Source organism: Felis catus, chromosome E2 (genome assembly GCF_018350175.1).
Source record: "Felis catus isolate Fca126 chromosome E2, F.catus_Fca126_mat1.0, whole genome shotgun sequence".
Classification (NCBI taxonomy): domain Eukaryota; kingdom Metazoa; phylum Chordata; class Mammalia; order Carnivora; family Felidae; genus Felis; species Felis catus.
The window spans coordinates 7,911,302-7,931,049 of NC_058382.1; the positions used below are offsets into that span (position 1 = coordinate 7,911,302).

The 19,748-nt window shown below is 51.7% G+C and overlaps 2 protein-coding genes across 5 annotated transcripts in view; one reads left to right on the plus strand and one right to left on the minus strand.

Annotated features, from left to right (window-relative positions):
• Positions 1-151: 151 nt before the first annotated feature.
• Positions 152-16,205, minus strand: ZNF473 (zinc finger protein 473). 3 transcript variants are annotated; one of them, XM_045046187.1, is made up of 6 exons: positions 16,094-16,205; positions 15,761-15,996; positions 11,911-12,118; positions 8,443-8,552; positions 6,296-6,385; positions 152-5,031 (listed from the first exon to the last, which is right to left on the minus strand). In XM_045046187.1, exons 4-6 carry the CDS (start codon positions 8,540-8,542, stop codon positions 2,576-2,578), a joined length of 2,646 nt encoding a protein of 881 aa, XP_044902122.1. In that variant the 5' UTR covers positions 8,543-8,552; positions 11,911-12,118; positions 15,761-15,996; positions 16,094-16,205; the 3' UTR covers positions 152-2,575. The 3 variants fall into 3 exon arrangements, with proteins under 3 accessions (XP_044902122.1, XP_019674051.3, XP_011288007.3); XM_019818492.3 differs by having other exon boundaries at positions 8,443-8,569; positions 15,761-16,124; XM_011289705.4 differs by lacking the exon at positions 11,911-12,118 and having other exon boundaries at positions 15,761-16,124.
• A 118-nt stretch (positions 16,206-16,323) lies between these two features.
• Positions 16,324-19,748, plus strand: part of VRK3 (VRK serine/threonine kinase 3) — a 35,921-nt gene continuing 32,496 nt past the window's right edge. The window contains exons 1-2 of one of the 2 annotated variants that reach the window (XM_011289701.4): positions 16,324-16,463; positions 17,433-17,495. The gene's annotated coding sequence lies outside the window, so the exon portion shown is untranslated. Of the gene's footprint in view, positions 16,543-17,432; positions 17,496-19,748 lie in introns of both variants that reach the window. The other variant, XM_011289700.4, reaches the window with a different exon arrangement.

Genomic DNA, 19,748 nt, shown 5'->3' on the forward strand with positions numbered 1-19,748 from the left:
GATGGACGTGACCATCCCTCCTCATGGGGCAGCTTTTACTAGGATAAGCCCTCCTCCCCCACAACCCGGGCACTTGCCCCGAATGGGAGCCTCTGCACGCCCAGCATCTGGCCAGGTACGCGGCCCCAGGCTGAAAAAAGCAACCAACGCATACAGACTCAAAACTTTAATCGGCGAACAAACACATACACATAAAAGCCATCTCTACGCTGGCCCACAGCTACACAGGTCAGTAGTTACAGAGTCCGCCCGCCACGTTGTCAATTTTCCGCAGGACCCCTGACCTCCATCTTTGGTGTCAAAACTCTCGTTGAACACGTTTCCCGCCTCTGGCCTGCCCTGCGGTATAGAACGGGTCTCACCCAGACTACACAGCGATCTGGGGGCAGGGACCAGGTGCAGGGAGTTCAGTGTTTCGGCCCTTTGAAAACCCATATGCTCCCTGCTGTGGTGTGGGCCCAGTGGCGAGCCTGTAGGTTCCCACTTTCAACAACAAAACCAATCGGCAGAACTCAAAGTGCAAGGTTTTTTGTTTTTTGTTTTGAAAGAGAGTGGGCACAAGTGAGCGAGGGGCAGAACGGGGGAGGGGAGGTGCTGGGCTCACCCAAAGTGGGGCTCGAGCTCAGCAGAAGTGGGGTGTGGGCTTACCCGATATGAGACTCGAACTCACGAACCATGAGATCATGACCTGAGCCAAAGTCAGATGCTTAACTGACTGAACCACCCAGGCACCCCAGTTTCAAGGTTTAAAAGACTCAAGAACTCAGAGCACATACTCCTAAACTTTTTTAGCACCAAAACTATGAATGATATCAAAAGTGTCAGTGTCTTCGTAAAGTTCTCTTTGTGCTTCAGCAGACATAGGACGAGGTCACTCAGTGGGTGGGACACAAAAACCCAGAGCTGAGGAGGTGCCCTCAAGAGGGCACATGGTTCCATGTGGTGTCTTAGCTGTAGAACAGGCCTGGCCAAGGTTGACCCGTCGACTTGAGGGCTCCAGCAGGAAGGATGGGGCCCTCCCTGGGCTCTCCGGCAACCCTTCACGGTCCCAGAACTTGCTGTGACAGGAGGGAATGTGGCATTTTAGGACGTCACTTGTCAATGAACAGTACTTCTCTGTGGAAATGGGGCCATCCGCTTCCTTTTGATTCCAGAAGTTTCACAGCCAGACCAGGGCTTGCCGTGTTGGTATTCCCCACCCCGGAGCCTGGCAGAGCACCTGGTGAGTGGTTGGCTCTTGGACAAACAGTGCATGAGGAACATTCCGCCAGTAGTTTCCATACACGGTTTTCACCATCGAGCACATCTTCTGGGAACCGCGTGGCAATATCCAGTGCAGCTTTCCCAACCGAATCCCATGGTTTCTAGTACGAGGAACTCCCACCACACACTAGGTCTCATTCCACAGATCCAACTTTAAGTGGGGGAAGAAAATTACAGGAAGAAGGGGCATGTGTTATGTGGGAGAACGTCCTTTTGAGTGAGACGTTCTGGAGGTTAGGAGTGGAAAGTTCTAGCTATTTGGTGTTAGTTTACATGCTCTTGTTGGCTTCTGTGGGTGAGTCAAGAAAATACTGCGACAGAGCAGAGGGAAGGAAAAGTTAGACTGAAAAAAATTTTTTAATGGTTATTTATTTTTGAGAGAGACAGAGTGCAAGCAGGGGAGAGGCAGACAGAAAGCGAGACACAGAATCCGAAGCAGGCTCCAGGCTCCGAGCTGTCAGCAGAGACCGACACGAGGCTCAACCCATGAACTTGGGAGATCATGACCTGCGCCAAAGTCGGACGCCCAACCGACTGAGCCACCTAGGCACCCCGTCTCCCTCCGCCCCCGCCCTTTTTTTTTTTTTTAAAGAAAAGAGCAAGGTGCTGGGTTTGGGGGACCAAATTTAGCCAGAGGCGTTTTGAAGAAAAACTTTAAAAATGAAAGCCGTGCATAGTATTAGTAAGAACATTAACTGCAGTAAATAGAGGATTGCTAACTCTTCCTTTTTTTTTTTTTTTTTTTTTAATATATTTGTTGTATCTCGTGAGTACTTGTAGCTCACATTTGGTGAGTACTTACTATGTGCTGGGCACTCAGTTCTAAGTGCACCTTTATCTCTATTCATTTATCCTCACGACAGCCTTCTGAGGTAGGTAACCATATTGTGCCAATCTTACAGGTGAGGACACGGAGGCCCTAGGAAGTGCCATGGCTCTCCCCGCGGATAGCACTTGGCAGAGCTGGGGTTTAACTCAGCCGACTGGCTCAAGTCTACCGCTGAACTGCCATTCCACACAGCTTCTCCACTACTGTGTTTTCATGAGACTCATGTGTGCAAATTTTCTAATTGCTCCTTATTAATAAAGAGATGTATTTATTTCGTGGCGGAGGAGCTTACAGTGCGATGGTTTCAACCTTAGGGCCCAGACGAATGTGTTTAGATGTCTGGGACCCTGTTGCTGCTGCTGGGACCTTGTAGTATTGCTACTTGTCACTTACTGCTAAGTAACTCCTTGTTACCTTCAAGTATGAACTTGCTGATGTCTGCTGAGACCTGCATCAGAGGGCTTTCTGACAATATTGACATTACTACTGTTTCTCTTGGGTGTGGACCCTCTGGTGCTGACTGAGATGGGCGCTGAGGCCAAAGGCTTTCCCACAGACCCTGCAGGCGTAAGGCTTCTCCCCAGTGTGAACTCTCTCATGCTGCATCAGATTTGCTTTCTGGGAAAAGGCTTTCCCACATTCAGCACACACGTAAGGCTTCTCCCCGGTGTGAATCCTCCGGTGAACAGAAAGGCACGAGCTCTGGCTGAAGGCTTTCCCACATTCCTGACAAACATAAGGCTTTTCTCCAGTGTGAACTCGCTGGTGAACAGAAAGGCATGAGCTCTGGCTGAAAGCTTTCCCACATTTCTGACAAACATAAGGCTTTTCTCCAGTGTGAACTCTCCGGTGTTGAAGAAGTTGAGCACCCAGGCTGAAGGTTTTCTCACAGTCACTGCATTTGTGGGGTTTCTCACCTGTGTGATCTCTCTGATGCTTAGAAAGGCACGAACTCAAATGGAATGATTTGTCGCGTTCATCACACTCAAAGGACTTCTTTCCAGCGTCAGTTCTCTGATGCTGAGTAAGGCAGTTACCTTGGGCAAGGGCTTTGTCACACTTGCTATATTTACAGAGTTTCTTCTCCTCAGTGTGAGTTAACTGATGTTCTGAGAGGTGTGCACTTTGGCTGAAGGTCTTTCCACATTCATTACATGTAAAGGGGTGCTCACTCTTGTGGGTGGCCTGATGTTTGGTGAGGGAAGTGCTGCGGATGAAGGCCTTCCCGCAGTCCCCACATTTGTACGGCCTCACTCGAGAGTGGATGTTCTGGTGGCGAAGGAGCTGCGTACTTTTGCTAAAGGCTTTTCCACACTGGTCACACTCAAAGGGTTTCACTCTGGTGTGAACCCTCTCGTGCTGAGTCAGATATTTGCTGCAGCTGAAGGTTTTCTCGCATTTGCTACACTTAAAGTGCTTCTCGCCAACCCCTGGACGTTCTCTCCACTCTGAGTCCTGACTCAAGATACTCCCGCTCTCGCCAAGTGCTTGTTTTTCTCTGGCGTGAACACTCTGGTGGCATGCTAGGGTCGAGCTGCAGAAGAAGCGCTCGCCACACTCCTGACACTCGTGGAGGGTCTCCATAGCATGCATTTTCTGGTGTTGAACAAGGTATTCATTATGGCTGAAGGTTTTCTTGCATCTGGCGCAGCAGTAGGACTTGCCCGTGGCGTGAACAGACTGGTGTCGAATCAGGTGGGAGGGCCGGCTGAAACTCTTGATGCACTGATGACACTTGTAGGGCCTGTAGCCGGTGTGAATCCTCTGATGTTCGTTAAGGTGAGTGCTCCGGTAGAAGGATTTCCCACACTCATTGCATTTGTAAGGCTTCTCTCCACTGTGAACCCTCTGGTGGACCTTTAGGGTCGAGATATTCCTGAAGGGCCTCCCACACTGATCACACTCGTAAGGCTTTTCCCCGGTGTGAATGGACTGGTGTTCAGCGAGCAGCGTGCTCTGCCCGAAGGCCTTCCCGCATTCCTGATGCTCAGAGGTAGTTTTCGTAGCATGGGTTTTTTCATGTTGGAGGAGGTATTTGCTGAAGTTGAAGGTCGCCTTGCATTTGGCACATTCATAGCGTTTCTGAGTGTGGGTCTTCTGATGCTGGGTGAGGTGAGAGGTTTGGCTGAAACCCTCGCCAGGCTCGTTACCTTTGTAGGACTCATCACCTGTATAGGGTTTCTGCTGCTCAGCAGGCTGTAAGCTGAGACCTGACGGAGGGTCACCGTCTTGATTCTTATGTGGTTCTTCTCCAGTGTGAATTTTCTGATGCCACAGAAGGTGTGTGCTCTGAGTGCAGGTTTTCCCGCCCTCGTTACGCGCACAGGATTTGTAGTCTGTGTGAGTTGTCAGGGGCACAAAGAGGCAAGACCTCTGGCTGCAACCTTCCTCATACTCTTCGTGCACAGCGGGTTTCTCTTTAGTATGGACAATCCAGTGCTGGATGAGATGGTAACTCTGACTGAAGCTCTCCCCACATTCACTACATTTATACAGTTTCTCGCCTCCCTGGACAGGATCCTGCTGGCTCTGGTCTAAGTCGCAGCCAAAGTCTTTCCCACGTTCCTGAGACTTAGCTGGGCTCTTTTCAGGAAGATCACGCATCACAGAATCCTCCCTCACGGAAAGGAGGGGCTCAGGACCGAGGTCTCTCTGGAGTTCGCGACTCCTGCATTCTGTGGGACTTCCCTTGTTGGTAACAACGTCAGACTTCAGAAGGCTTTCTGGATCTCCTAGCAAACTGTCTAACCAACTCTCACCTACATAGGCTTTCCCCAGACTGGAGTTCCCGAGGCCATCCTTGGACAAAGTCTCCATGATCTCCTGGGAGAGTCCTTCCTCCAAGAAGTCTTGTGCCAGAGGGCAGTTCTTGACTTCGGCCATGTCCGAGAGAGGGTAAGTGCAGGTGTCTCCCGTTCCCCGCGGCGAAACATAAGGAGCTGCAGGGTGAGAACACAGACAAGAGGGAGAACGGGTGATGGCTCCTCAGGAAGCCTGTCCCTCGAGGGGATGATGAAGGAGAAGGGGCCAAAGTGGTGACCCGGCTGGAACTGGCAGCACAGGAAACAGCCCATTTCCAAGATGGTTAAGTGGGGAGCTGGGCAGCCGCGGGAGCTCCACAGGGAAGGGGAGCCTCTTAGCAGACGCCGTTGGCCCCATCAGCCACGGCCCACTTCTTGGAGAAGGGCGCTGTCCAACGGGGAAGGAGGTAGAAATGATAGAACTGCTGGAGGACAGATTTGGTTGGTAAAGGCATGGCTACGCAGTTCTGGAAAGAGCATGTATTTCTTTTTTTAGTATTTACTTATTTATTTATTTTGAGAGAGAGAAAGCGTGAGTGAGCAGGGGAGTGACGGAGAGGGAGGGGGAGAGAGAATCCCAAGCAGGCTCCACGCTGTCAGCACGGAGCCCAGCGTGGGGCTCGAACTCACAAACCGTGAGATCATGACCCGAGCCGAAACCCAGAGTTGACGCTTAACCGACTGAGCCACCCGGGCGCCCCCATGTGTTGTAGAGGTGGCAGGGGTCCGTGCTGGTCACCTGCGCGCAAACACTGGTGTGCTCGTCGGGAGGCCATGGAGGGTCCGCATTCGCGAGCTCACGAGAGGTGAGCTGCATCCTGACTGGGTGGCGGAGGCCCGGACTGAGCCACGCAGCCACCACGCCGTGGTCTTTGACTCAGGGGCCCTTCTCATGTTAATGACCTGACCGTGAGGAAAGTGTCCCACGCCCCAGGGAAGGCCCCTGCCTCCGCCTTTTCCCACTGGGGACACGTCAACCAGCGTGACACCCTCGCTGCCTAACCTGTTCCCTCTAGAGGAACTGTGGCCTAGGGGAGAACGGAACAAATGCTCTTGGCTGCATTAAGGCCTGGGCTTGAGTTATTAGCAGATGTGGCCATCTGCTGTGCCCTCCGGGACAGACTTGTACAAACACAGGGTGAAACAGACTGGGGATGTGTGGTGCTCAAAGGGCACAGGACATGAAGGTGGAGAGACTGATTCAGGGCACCAGGACAGCCACATGCCGAACGCTGAAGGAGACAAGACGAGGGCCCCAGCCCTGCCGGGACGAGGGGACAGAAGCCAGCACGTGGCAGAGGGGCAAGATGTCTAGGCAGACGTTTGGGGTCCGGATGGAAGTTCCAAAGACGGAGGGCAGACAAAGGGCCCTGTCCCACCGGCCCCCGCCCCGCCCACTCACCAAGGCCCCCTGATTCTGGGTTTTCTCTGACCACGGCCTCCAGCTCTTCGCCACCATCTGGACAGGAGGTCAGTTTGGGTTTGCAGGGGTCTGCAGGGAGAGGAGAGCGCTGTCATCAACCAGGACACGGCAGGCCAGCCGACTGCTTAGCGGGAACCTTCTGGCTGTCCTGACCATCAGTGCTTTGTCCAGCGTACGGCTCGTGAGAGCCAAATGCCGCTCTGGGCGACTCCGGGGACACCTGCCCCGTAGGGTTCCCAGTCCGGTGGAGGAGAGAGACCCAGACAGTCACAGTCCAGGGTGATCAGAGCTGTGAAAGCCAGGGCCGGGGATACAAAGGACTTGCGACAGCTCTTGAGGGATGAGCAGCCTGCCAGGTGGAGAGGCACGCACCCTCTCATCCACCCACGGAGCCCACATCGCCCAAGGCCTCTGTGGAATATGCTGGGTTCCCAGAGCCCAGGCGGTCCTGTGCCCTGCCCTCGGCAAACTACTCGAGGAAGGAAGCAGAATCCTAATCCCGGGGGAACTGTGCTACCGTGGAGGAAAAGCGCCCTCTTGGCTTGAAAACGGAAGGGCCACGAACCAAGCAATGCAGGCGCCTCTAGAAGCCAGAGAAGGGCAAAGGCACAAGACTCTTCCCCGGAGCTTCCAGAGGGAACAAGCCCTGCCAACAGCCTGACCGCAGCCGGGTCAGACCCGTTTCAGACTTCTGACCTCCACAACCGTCGGAGAATAAACGCGTTGTTTTAAGCTGCTGTTTGTGGCATTGCTAAGAGCAGCAGTAGGAAGCTAATACGCTGCTTGGACACACACACAAGCGTGTGCGGGGGGTCAAGGGAGACGTGCCTATACTGTGGGATGTAGTTTAGAAATAGAAAAGACGCTGAGGTCTGAGCCGCCCCGAAGCTGCTTCTGCCGCACATGCTCAGTAGAGTTTAGAGAAAAATCTGGGAGGCTGGCCCTCAGCTGGTGTCTGGGAACCTGGATCTCGGGAGGGTTCCGGCATTCCCGAACAGAGGGGCCCCCTGTGCCTCAACTATCATGCTGAACACCTGCTCTCCGGCTGGGAGTCTAGAATTTTGGTACTTTCCAGGCAGAGGGTGCCTGTGTGACCAGCTCCCAATAAAAACTGTGGGTGCTGAGTTTCCAGTGAGCATCTCCAGTAGACATTTCACACCATTTGTCCCTCATTACGATCGTGTGGGACTCCACGCAGGGAGAGGGCTCTGGAAGCCGGCTCTGGTTTCCCCTTTGCCGCCCATGCTGTGTCCTTTCTCTGTAACATGTCACGGCCGTGAGTACGACCACACGCTGAGTCCTTCAAGTCCCCTCCTCGTAAGTCACTGAACACAGGGTACTTCCGGGAACCCCCGCATAGCTGGGAAGGTGACTTCTCTTTGGACCTCATTTTTAAAAGGACCAGCAAAACAGGGAGTCGGACTTGTGGGGTGACGGCAGGACTGAAGGCCAGTTCTAAGCGCTGACCCAGCATGAGACCCGGCTCCTGAGCCGGTGACTCCTGCTACTCGTTCGTTTACTGAGCCACCATTCAGTGAGTCCCCGCCCTCAGGAAGTGCCCGTCCCAGCAGAGGGAGACAGAGCATAAAATGGGCAGTTCGAAAGCGCAGGAGTGGTGGGCCGGTGGGGCAGGGGACGGAGGACTCGCTAACAGGTCGCGGTAGAAGTCTTAAAAAAGGAAAGCCCAGAGGCAGGGAGGGGACGAGACAGGAAGGCAAATGCAAAGACCCTGAGCGTCAGCCCCACAAGGACGAAGAGGAAAGTGCTAAGGAGGCCAGAGCGGCAGGCGGGTGGCTGACGGGGTTTCTCAGCCTCGGCACTAGTGACACTAGTGACGTAATCCTCGGCTGTAGGGGCTGCCCTTGCATTCCCGGACATGTGGCGGCGACCCTGGGCTCTACCCATGAGACGCCAGGTGCACACCTCCTGCTCCTAAGTGCGGACCAATCAAAAAGGTCACCAGGCACTGCCAGTGCCCCTGGGCGGGGCAGAATTGGCCAGCTGAGCACTGCTGGGCTACATCATGCCAGCTCTGAGGCGTTCAGGAGCCGAGAATTTATCCTGTGCGTGACAATAGCCAAAAGCAGGGCAGGGACCGGGCCGCCGGGGCTGGAGTGGACACTCACTCAGCAGGAAAAGGTTCTGGTAGTTGTCCAGCGCCGTGTCCCAGAACAGGTCCCCCTGGTCCAGCCCCAGCTGCTCCCAGTCCTCCAAGGTGAAGTCCATGGCTACATCCCTGTGGGTCACAAATTCCTGAAATGTAACACACTGTCAGTGACCATGGGACTGGGGTCAGCGATGGACCCGACAGCTCACTTGATGCACCCTGCCCTCTATGTACTAGGTCTTTGACAAAAATCATCTCGTGGGAGCCCTGAGACATAGGACACCAGGCATCCCCATATTTTGTAGGCAAGATATGGAGTTTCGGAGAGGGGACGTGCGTTCCCCTTAGGGTCACACAGGCAGGACTTAAATGCACGTCGGCCTGTTCCTAAAATCTACTTACTTTTGCTTTTTAGCGTTCGTTCAAGATTTTAAGTTTTTACTATGGAAATTTTCCAACACACACAGTAGAGATCTGCACGTAACAGAAACCCGCCGTGGGTTTCTATGTTTGTGCTTGATTTTACAATACAAATATTCTTAAAAAAGTAAGCAAATTGATTAAGCATATTCTAACCAGGATCCTCCTCTGGCCACGACATGGAAAAACATAAAAGGTGGGAAGGCAGAGGCAGGGAGATGAGGAAAAAGGTGAATTCCATGATTCAGGCTAGAGAGGAGAACAGGGATGGAAGGGGTGTGAAAAGGTGAGATGTGGCCATTTTTTTTTTTAAACGTTTATTTATTTTTGACAGAGGGAGAGAAAGAGAGAGAGCGCATGTGCACAAGTGGGGGAGGAGCAGAGAGAGAGGGAGACACAGAATCCCAAGCAGGCTCCAGGCTCTGAGCTGTCAGCACAGAGCCTGACGTGAGGCTCGAACTCACAGACCGCGAGATCATGACCTGAGCCAAAGCTGGACGCTCAACTGACTGAGCCACCCAGGTGCCCCAAGATGTGGACATTTTGACACTGCTGGGGACAACGTCTCCCAAGAGAGCAAATGTAATGAAAGATAGACAGGAGCCCAGACGTCCATAAGATTTTAGCCTGAGCACTGGAAGGACAGAGCTGCCGCTGCCTGAGACAGGGGAGAAGCAGGTTTGGGGGCACAGTGAGTCTGGTTTGATACAGGTTAAGTTCGAGATACCCTTTTAAACCTTAGACATCATGGTTCCCCAAAGACATCCACATTCTAATCCCCAGAACCTGTGAATGTCACCTTGTATGGCAAAAGGGACTTCCCAGGTGTGACAAGTTAAGGATCCTCAGATGGGGAGGTTACCCTGGATGATCACGGTGGCCCCTGATTGTCACGATCATGACAATCTCATATCTTTTTTTTTTTTTCTTATATCTTTACAAGAGGCAGAAGGGGGGTGCCTGGGTGGCTCAGTCGGCCATCCGACTTCGGCTCAGGTCATGATCTCACAGTACATGGGTTGGAGCCCCAAGTTGGGCTCTGTGCTGACAGCTCAGGACCTGGAACCTGCTTCAGATTCTGTGTCTCCCTCTCTCTCTCTGCCCCTACCCTGCTTGTGCACTCTGTCAAAAATAAATATTTAGGGGGTGCCTGAGTGGCTCAGTTGGTTGAGCGGCCGACTTCAGCTCAGGTCATGATCTCGCGGTCCGTGAGTTCAAGCCCCGCATTGGGCTCTGTGCTGACAGCTTGGAGCCTGGAGCCTGTTTCAGATTCTGTCTCCCTCTCTCTGACCCTCTCCCGTTCATGCTTTGTCTTTCTCTGTCTCAAAAATAAATAAACGTTAAAAATAAATAAATAAATAAATAAAATAAATATTTAGAAAAAAAATGAGACAGAAGGAGTCGAAGGTAGGAGAAGGTGATGTGATGACAGAAGCAGAGGTCGGAGTGACGTGGCCACAAGTCAAGGAACACAGGCATCTCTAGAAGCTGAAGAGGCAAGGAAGGGGTTCTCCCCTGCAGCCTCCAAAAGGAAGGAGCCCAGCTGACACCTTGGCTTCATACTTCTAGCCTCCAGAGCCAAGATAATAAATTTCTATCATTCAAGGCACTTTGTTACCACAGCCCTAGCAAACAAATACGGTGTCACCCCGCCAATAACATGTGAGCTCATGACGGCAGGGACCACCTCAGTTGGTTCCCTAGCGAGTAGACCCAGCACCCAGAACAAAGCCTTCATGTAGGAGGCATGTGGGGACATGGTGATCCTGGCAGCTGTTTTGGGACAAGGGAAGGAGTTCATCAAGGATGGAACCAATAGGAGGTGGGGCTGAGAGATGGGGACAATACACTGGGTCTCGATCACACTGAGTGGGCTGGCGGATCAAGCCGGCTCTGGCCTTTCTGGTTATGTGTTCTATATAATCCATTGACTGTTTAAATTGCTTTGAGCCAAGCGTTCTGTTACTTGTGGCTGAAACTGTTGCTGTCTATACCTGGTCAGAAGGGATCAGCCAGAGGCTTTGTCAGCAGGAGCCAGATCAGAGAGCCCCAAGAAGCTTCCTTCCCTGGACTCCTCGATTTTGCTGGAAATAGCGGTGGGGGTGTGGGAGGACCCTGGACTTGATCCGTGGGGCACTGGGGAGCCACAGAGAGTTTTATACAGGACAGTGACAAGGTCAGAGCATGTATTCGTTCAACAGTCATTTCTCCCGTGTGCCAGACCCCTCTGAGGATGCTGGAGGCAGAGAGCTGTCAAACCCATTCCCTGGCCTACAGGGGACACCCAGGGATGCTGACAGTGAGCAGAAGGAGATAGGGCGGTGACAGAGGGCAGTATCCAGGACTGTGTGGCCAGGGACGGGCATGAGGACATTGCCTTGGAGTCAGGAAAAGCTTCCTGGTTGGGGCAGATATTCAAGTTGGGTCATTAAGGATAAGCAGGTATCGGTGGTAGAGGAAGGTTTTCATTCATCATTCAAGAAACACCTCAAGGACCGCTGTGTACTGGGCCCACGCTGGTCCCTGGGGGCCCAGAGGCGAGGCCCAATCAGTACCTGTCTCCAAGGAGCACCTCGTCTGGTGGGGCTGACAGACGGGGGCAGGGGACAACCACAGCCAGGTGATTTGTGCTATGATAAGGCCGGAGCAGGGAAGAGCTCACTGCCCACGCAAGGTGGGGGCTGAGCTGGGTCTTGAAGGCTGCGTAAGACCGGCCGGAGATGGCGGGTAGGGTATTCTAGCAGAGGGAGGAGCCGAGCAAAGGCTGGGAATCCGACAACCACAGTGTAACAGTTTACCACCAGGCCAGGAAGGGAGTTTGGGTTATGGAGGGAACCGGAGGAGACGCTGAGGAAGGCGGCAGGACTCAGGTCGTGCAGGACTGGGCTGGGAAACCTGGGTTTGATCTTCTAAGCAGAAAGGATGCCTGGAAGGGTGCTGAGCAGGAGAGCGACAGCGTAACAAGAGGATCACCTGGGGGTCACCGTGGGTCAGTGAGCCCAGAATAAAGGCCGGCCGGCCACGCAGCCTCAGGGCATGGGGCCTGGACAAGGGGCCCTCGACTCACCTTGGTGGTAGCCGACTGGGACTCGGTGGCCGGAGTTCTCACTTAAGATCCCTCTCCGTCCCCTCCATGTTCCTGGCTGGCAGAGCCGCAGGAGACACAAGGGAGCCGGGAGAAAGTCTCCCTTCCTTCTAGGGCTGGCTCCCTGGCCATGCCGGATGAGCCCCCAGAATGTCCGGAAGTAGGAGGATGAGTCAGGATGGGAGTCTCCCTGCGGGGATCACAACAACACTTCTGTATCGGCCGAAACTACTCCACGCCCCTCATTTCCACTGTGCTTCGGGGCCCACAGGCAACTTCATGACCCTTCTTGGCACTTATTACAGTCAGTAAATCCACGTTTGGGAGAGGTGGCGATTAAGGTCGGTCACCTGGGCAGGACCTTCAGTCTTGCTCGCGACCGTGTCTCAGCACGACACGACCCCTGACGTACAAGAGGCGCTTTTGGAACGTTTGTTGACAGAACACAGTGTCTCTCCAAATGAACCTCCGGGATGAGGATTCTAGGTTCTTTTTCTTTTTTTTAACGTTTATTTATTTTCGAGAGAGAAAAAGGCAAAGAGAAGGAGACGCAGAATCCGAAGCAGGCTCCAGGCTCCTAGCTGTCAGCAGAGGCCGACGTGGGGCTCGAACTCGTGAACTGTGAGATCATGACCTGAGCCGAAGTCGGATGCCCGGCCGACTGAGCCACCCCAGGCGCCCCAGGATTCTGGGATTTCTGATTACTGGCTCTAGAATTTGAGTCCACGTGAGCTGGCCTCAAAAATTTTACTATTTTTTCAACAGTAGCAAGATTTCTCCAACTTTTTTTTTTTTAACCATGACCCACAGTAACAAAGACATATACCATGACTGTCCATTCACACACAAAACGAAAACAAAACTTCACGAAATAATACTGAATCTTACAAAGTAGAATGTGCTAGGATCTTTTCTATTCTAGTCTCTTTCACTGTACTTCATTAAAAAAAAATTATGGCCAGGACACCTGGGTGGCTCACTCGGTTAAGCGTCTGACTCTTGCTTACGGCTCAGGTCATGATTTCAGTTTGTGAGATCGAGTCCTGCACTGGGCTCTGTGCTGACAACTTGGAGCCTGCTTGGGATTCTCGATCTCCCTCCCTCCCTGCCACTCCTCTACTTGTGCCTTCTCTAAACAAATAAACATTAAAAAAAAAATTATGGCCACTGCCCAGTTAGTTATTTTCATGACCCATAATATACAAAACACTGTACCATGGGGCCTTTTTTTTTTTTTTTTAATATTTATTTTGAGAGAGAGAGAGAGCATGCGTGCATGAGAGTAGGGAGGGGCAAAGCGGGCTCTGAGTTGTCAGCACAGAGCCTGACATAGGGCTCCAAAGACCTGAGCTGAAGTCGGACATTCAACCAACTGAGCCACCCAGGTGCCCTGTACCATAGGGCTTCTTACACGTTGGTAGCTACTGTGAATTTCCTAAGTGGCACATTATCTACAGAGTGATGAAAACACTCCGTATCACAAAGCAGCAGGATGATTTAACGTCAGGTCCACAATTGTTAAGCTTCTAGGGACATATGTGCTTTGAAATTCAGAAATTTTCTGATTTTTATTAAAAAAATTTTTTAATGTTTATTCATTTCTGAGGGGGGGGGAGAGAGAGAGAAAGAGAGCGTGCATGCACATGGGGGAGGGGCAGAGAGAGTTGGAGACACAGAATCCAAAGCAGGCTCCAGGCTCTGAGCTGTCAGCACAGAGCCCGATACAGGGCTCCAACTCACAAAACATGAGATCATGACCTGAACTGAAGTTGGACACTAAACTGACTGGGCCACCCAGGCACCCCAAGAAATTTTCCAATTTTTAAAAAGGTGATATACATACATATATATATGTATATATATATATATATATATATATATATATATATATACATACATACACACACACACACAAATATATTTCATTAAAATCACAGTGCAGTGTGGGGGTGCCTGGGTGGCTCAGTCAGTTAAGCGGCAGACTTCAGCTCAGGTCATGATCTCACGTTTCGTGGGTTCGAGCCCCGCGTCTGGCTCTGTGCTGACAGCTCAGAGCCTGGAGCCTGCTTCAGATTCCGTGTCTCCCTCTCTCTCTGCCCCTCCCCCGCTCATGCTCTGTCTCTCTCTGTGTCTCAAAAATAAAGATTAAAAAAAAAAACCTAATTAAAAAAAATAATAAAATAAAATCACAGTGCAGTGTGGGCCAGGCAGCATTTTGTACTTGAACACCTCAATATTTTTAGAGTGAAGGGTATAGATATTCTCTCTAGGTAGGATAATGAAAGGTTATAAATCCCAGTAGTTCTGGTCAGGTCTGGACACCAAACTTCTGGGAAAAAGTGATCTTCCGGGCTTTCCAGATTTTGATTGCAAGTAAGGTGATGTGGCAGACGTGTTAAGTGCTAACGTTTACTCAACAGTGACTTTCCTCACATGACAGAGGTTAAGTCTCGCCTTGAGGGTGTAATTGGGTCCACAGATGTGGTTTTTTGCCCACAGTGCTGGCGGATAGCAGGTTTTGAGAGAAAATTATTTTAAGTAGTCTCAACCTTGAAAACTGGGAAATTGAGCATGGGGCCTGCTTAAGACTCTCTCCCCCTCTCCCCCCTCCCCCACTCTCTCTAAAATAAATAAAAATGAAAAAAAAAACAAAAAAAAACAAATGATTTCCAGTTTCTGCCAAATTCTAGGATTTGGCTCACCGAGTCTAACAAAGCTGTTAGCTGGGGACTAAAGTTACCCCCCTTAAGTGGGGCAAATGCTCCCTGATGCCCCACAGCTCTCCGCACCGCCCCCCACCGCCCCCAGGCGGTTCTCTCCTTTACCTAATCTGCCTCACCCTCATAGACATCTGAGTTTCAGACCTCTGTCTACAGTTTCCAAATCACGTTCTGTCCGTATCTCATACACTCTGAGCCCTGGGACAGAACAAACTAGAGCCCTAATGTGAGGCTCAAGGTCACCCAGCCTCTCAGAATGAACTTGAGCCAAACAATTACAGGACTGGCAAATCCAGCGCTCTAGAATTGAGAACTCTTGCTGCTTCTCAGTGTGGGACCAGAGCAGCTCATTCCCCCTTGGTTTCCACGTGTACGAAATGGGACAAGTAAAACAGATCCACAGCCCCGCAGCTGTAATTCTAAAAACCAAAACAGCTCTGAAAAGCAGAACCTTATTCATTCGTAAATTGGCGGCAAAACTGAACCCGAACTGCCACAGGCTGTATATAGTGTGAATATTCACGCCTTTCCCCGGCAGAAATAATCGATTTCCAAGAACTGCCCCAGATCCCTCTGAGGTGTTGCCTAACTATGAAATAGGCACCCTATTAACTTTCCAAACTCTGATAAACTGTGATTCCCGAAGTGCTCCCGGTGCCAAGGGAGCCGATAAAACCGAGGAGCCGCGCTTGGCGCTGCTGCGGAGATTACAGGAGGAAATCCGAGTACAGCGCGGCGCCTGGCGCCCAGCAAGTGCTCAAATGTGAAATGCTTCGCCCTCCTCAAGAACTCCCATTCATTCATCCCTCCAGATCTGCCCGGTCAACTTCGGGCAACCGAACCCCTCCTTCGGCTTCCATCTCCTCACTCAAAAGTAAAGGTAACCTCTCCTCTCAGGGCTGCCGGTGAGGACTGGAAACCATTTCAGCGACAGCCCGGCCCAGAACACGCTCCGAACAGAGAGCGGTCAAGACCCCACCGGGACACCCACCGCCCCCAGAAGGCGCGCCCTTTGCCGAAGTCACCCCGTGGGCATTCCGTCACCCCTCAAGAAGAACCGAGCCCCCAAGCCTTGGGAGTACTCAGTGACCCCACCTGCGGCGTCGCCTCACCTCTCAAGACTGCCGTCCGTCGCGTTAACAGAAGCGACTCCCGCCCCGAGGAAGACGCAGACCCAACTCCTCCCACTCGCGCCTTGTAACAACTTCCGGCGCCGCGAGAACTTCCTCGAGCTCCTCCACCCAGGAGCCTCCGCGCCAACGGGACTCGGTTTCCCAGAAGGCTGTGCTGACGCCTATCTCCGCTCATCTGTGTTTCTTTCCCCGCCCTCTTCTCTGGCCGCTGAGCACTGGAGGAAAGAGAGTAGAAACAAAATCGGGACCAGGTAGCATGTGGGAATTGCAGTCCAGTTTTTACCCAGTTAAAGGACAAGCTAAGCAGCGTACTCTGGCCTGAAGGAGACGGCGGGTTGCCATGGAAACGCGTTGAGGCGGAAATTCCTGAAAAGACGCTTGGAAGCAAGGGGCGGAGTTTGAGGCGGGAAAATTACAAGACCTCTCTCTGATAGGCGGAGAGATGCTTCATAGCTCACTCCTCCTTACCATTGGGTCACGTTGGCACATGCGCAGTAGAACCAGAAACCCTCCAAATGAGGGTGGAATGGGGGTGGGCGATGAGGAAATAATCCCTCCCGGTCACTGCCCGAGGGCAGTCCGGAGGCCAGCAGCGCCTGCGCGGGCGCTGTCCTTCCTCGGGTCGAGGATGCGCGCGCAGCGCTTTCCGCCTCCCGGAAGTTTACGCGGGACAACTAAGAAGGTGAGTCCTACTTCCCGCGAAGGGTCGGAGAATCTGGCCGCAGATACCTGGCTCCCAACCCCGCTCACGAAGTCCAGAGGTGAGGGGAAAGTGAGGCGGAGAAGGGAGAGGTCTCCTGATGCAGTGACCACAGTTCGGTCGTGCTGCCTGTGACGTCAGCACGACCCTTTGTGGGAGACGGAGGCCCCCGGGGCTGGGGGTCTCTATGAAAGAAGTTTCTTGTCGCCGCGATTGCTGATCTGTCCTTGCAGCCCTCTCAGGCCCCTGTGGGCTCTTGGCGGGTGTGGCTACGACGGAGATGGGCGGGGCTCATAGGGAGCTTGTCGGCCGTCCTGTCTTGACACGACGTCATGCCCGATTTTTTGGGAGGGCGGCGCCTAGGCGAGTCTTGGTCATCCAGAAGACTGTCCCTCCTTCCCTGAGGTGGATGGAGTCTAGTAGCCTTTAGCTCTTTTGCTGTACAATGGCTGAGAACCTCCTAGGAGGGACGCAATTCTTAACACATAGCAAATGTTCAATAAATATTGGTTGAACAAATAAAATAAATGGGTGAATGGATGATAAAGACTGGCCTGAGCGTTGGAGCCTTGGGTTTAAGTTCTGAACTAGCCATGTGACCTTGGACAGGTGACTTTACTGTGAAACTGCCTTCTTCCATCCGTATTTATTGAGCATTTACTGTAACACTCCCTCCATCTGACCTATTAAACAGTTGCTCATTTGTTTATTAATCTCATCCTCTGCCACTAGAATGTGAGCTTCCTCAGGTCAAGAGCCTCGTTTGTTTCCTTTGCTGCTGTATCCCCAGTGGTTAGCACATATTAGGAGTTCGGTGAGTGATTACTGAGTGAGTGAATGAACTTAGTACTTGCGGGCTACATAGCCAGTGATCAGTAAGCATTAACCATTATCTTTCACTTATATGTGAAATGGGCCCGAGTCAACCTCTCCACTTTTATTCACTTACAGGTCTCTTCTAAGATGGAGTTTCCAGCCCAGGGAATCTGAAGGCCAGACTGTGACCCCATTAAGGTACCATCCCCTCAGGGACAGGCCCCCTTATAGCTTATTCCCCACCAACAGCCTGTTCCTGTTCCACCTCCTCTGTGTTGCTGCTGTCAGACTTCACTCCCAGCAGGAAAGTTATCATGGATGTGACAGGGTCACTGGATTAGGTGCTTGCCCCATCCTAGAGGCCATCTTTAGCCAAGGGCACTTGGCACGGAGGGAAAACTCCACTTAAGGCAAAACCACTTAACACTGTAAAGCCAGAAAAACCCCAAAAAACAAAAAAACTGCCAAGTCTTAGGGGTGCCTGGGTGGCTCAGTCGGTTAAGCGTCTGACTCTTGATTTCAGCTCAGGTCGTGATCTCACATTTGTGAGTTCGTGCCCCGTGTCGGACTCTGTGCTGACAGCAGGGAGCCTGCTTAGATTCTCTCTCTCTCCTTCTCTCTCTGCCCTTCCCCTGCTCATGTGCGTGCATGCTGTCTCTCTCAGAATAAATAAATTAAAAAACAAAACAAAACTAAAGTCTTAGTTTGCTAGTCAGATGAGGCCAGACTATGCTGCATTAGCAGCAGCCCCCATACCTCAGTGGCTGGACCCAAATTCAAGTTTCTCACGGATGCAACGCCTGGAACCACTCTTCAGGGTAGCCGCCCTCCAGGCCATTTTGATCTTGTGGCTCCAACGTCACCAGAAGGGCTTCAGGTGTGCAGTGGCCTGAAGCGAGAAGAGGAGGTGACTCCTCTAGCTTACCAAAAATGCTCACCCATATCTATCCCTTCGAGAAGAGAGATCTGTCCATTCAGATGTCAACCAGGACAACAAATTAAGTGCCACAACCAACCTACAGGTTTCCTTAAAAGACACTTGGCGACAGCCTTTGCGGTCTGACATCGTACACAGCTCCTTGGTGGGAGTTGAAGGAAGGGCAGTTTTCTGCCACAGTGTGGTTTCTGCTCTTCTGCAGACCAAGGGGAAGCACAACCCTTGTCTCCTCTGGCTGCGATTTCTTTCCTGAGCTCTTTGGACGGCCTGTGATTTTCAAGGGCAAGCACTGGAAGTCCATAAGTCAGCACCAAGTGGAAATGGAGAAACCTGGGAGGCGCAGAACTTCCAGAAAGGGAAGGGGCAGAAGAGAAGGACTGACAACTGGAATGTAAATTGGATACGGGGCATGATCTGGTCATAAGAGCCACTAACATAAAAGGCTTTCCGGGGGCCAGGCCCTGTTCTCAGCGCTTGATATAAATGTATTCATTTAGGCCCCAGCACCTACTCTAGCGGTCAAAAAAAGTACTGTTAGAAGCTGCATTTTACCATTGGGCAGACTGGGGCACAGAGAGGGTAAGTAACATGCCCAGCATGTAGCGGATATGGAACCGAAATCCAGGAGCCTGGAGCCAGAGCCAGACTTTAAGGACTCTCCTGTTTACAGGTGCAACAGACACCAAGCTCTACGGTGAATACAGGAAAAGGGGTTTGATCAGACTGACCCAGACACAAAAAGATAGTTATGGCATGATCTCACTTCTAGGTGGAATCTAAGAAAAAAAAAAAAAAAAAAAAAAAAGCCAAACTCCTAGTAACAGAGAGTAGAATGGTGGTTACCAGAGGCTGTGGGGAAAAAGATATTGATCACAGGGGACAGACTTTCAGGGCATCTGGCTGGCTTCAGTTGGAAAAGCAGACGACTCTTGATCGCAGGGTCGTGAGTTCGAGCCCCACGTTGGGCGTGGGGCCTACTTTTAAAAGAAAGTGTTGGGGAGGGGACAAACTCAGTTATGATTAACAAATTCTGGAGACCATAGCGACTGTAGTCAATGATAATGTATCAAATACCTGAAATTTGCTAAGAAAATGGATCTCAAGGGTCCTCACCACCCACACAAAAATAGTGGCAGCTATGGGCGGTCACGGATATGTTAATTGGGCAGTTGTGGTAACGATTTCACAATATGGACAAATTGCAGCACATTGTGTGGTACGCCCCGCATATGTACAATTTTTGTTTGTCAAAAATAAAAGAGGAGAGAACTTTCTCTTGCGAGGTGACATGAAGTCACGAGCAAACTTACTTTGGCTTGTGTTTCCATAGCCAGTTGGTAATCAGTACTGTATGCCAAGTCTTACAATAAAGGGCGAAGGAAATAATCTTTCTTTCTTTTGCTAGTTGAGATTTATAAATAGGGACACCTGGGTGGCTCAGTCGGTTAAGCCTCCGACTTCGCTCAGGTCATGATCTCCCGGTCCGGTCCATGAGTTCGAGCCCCACCTCGGGC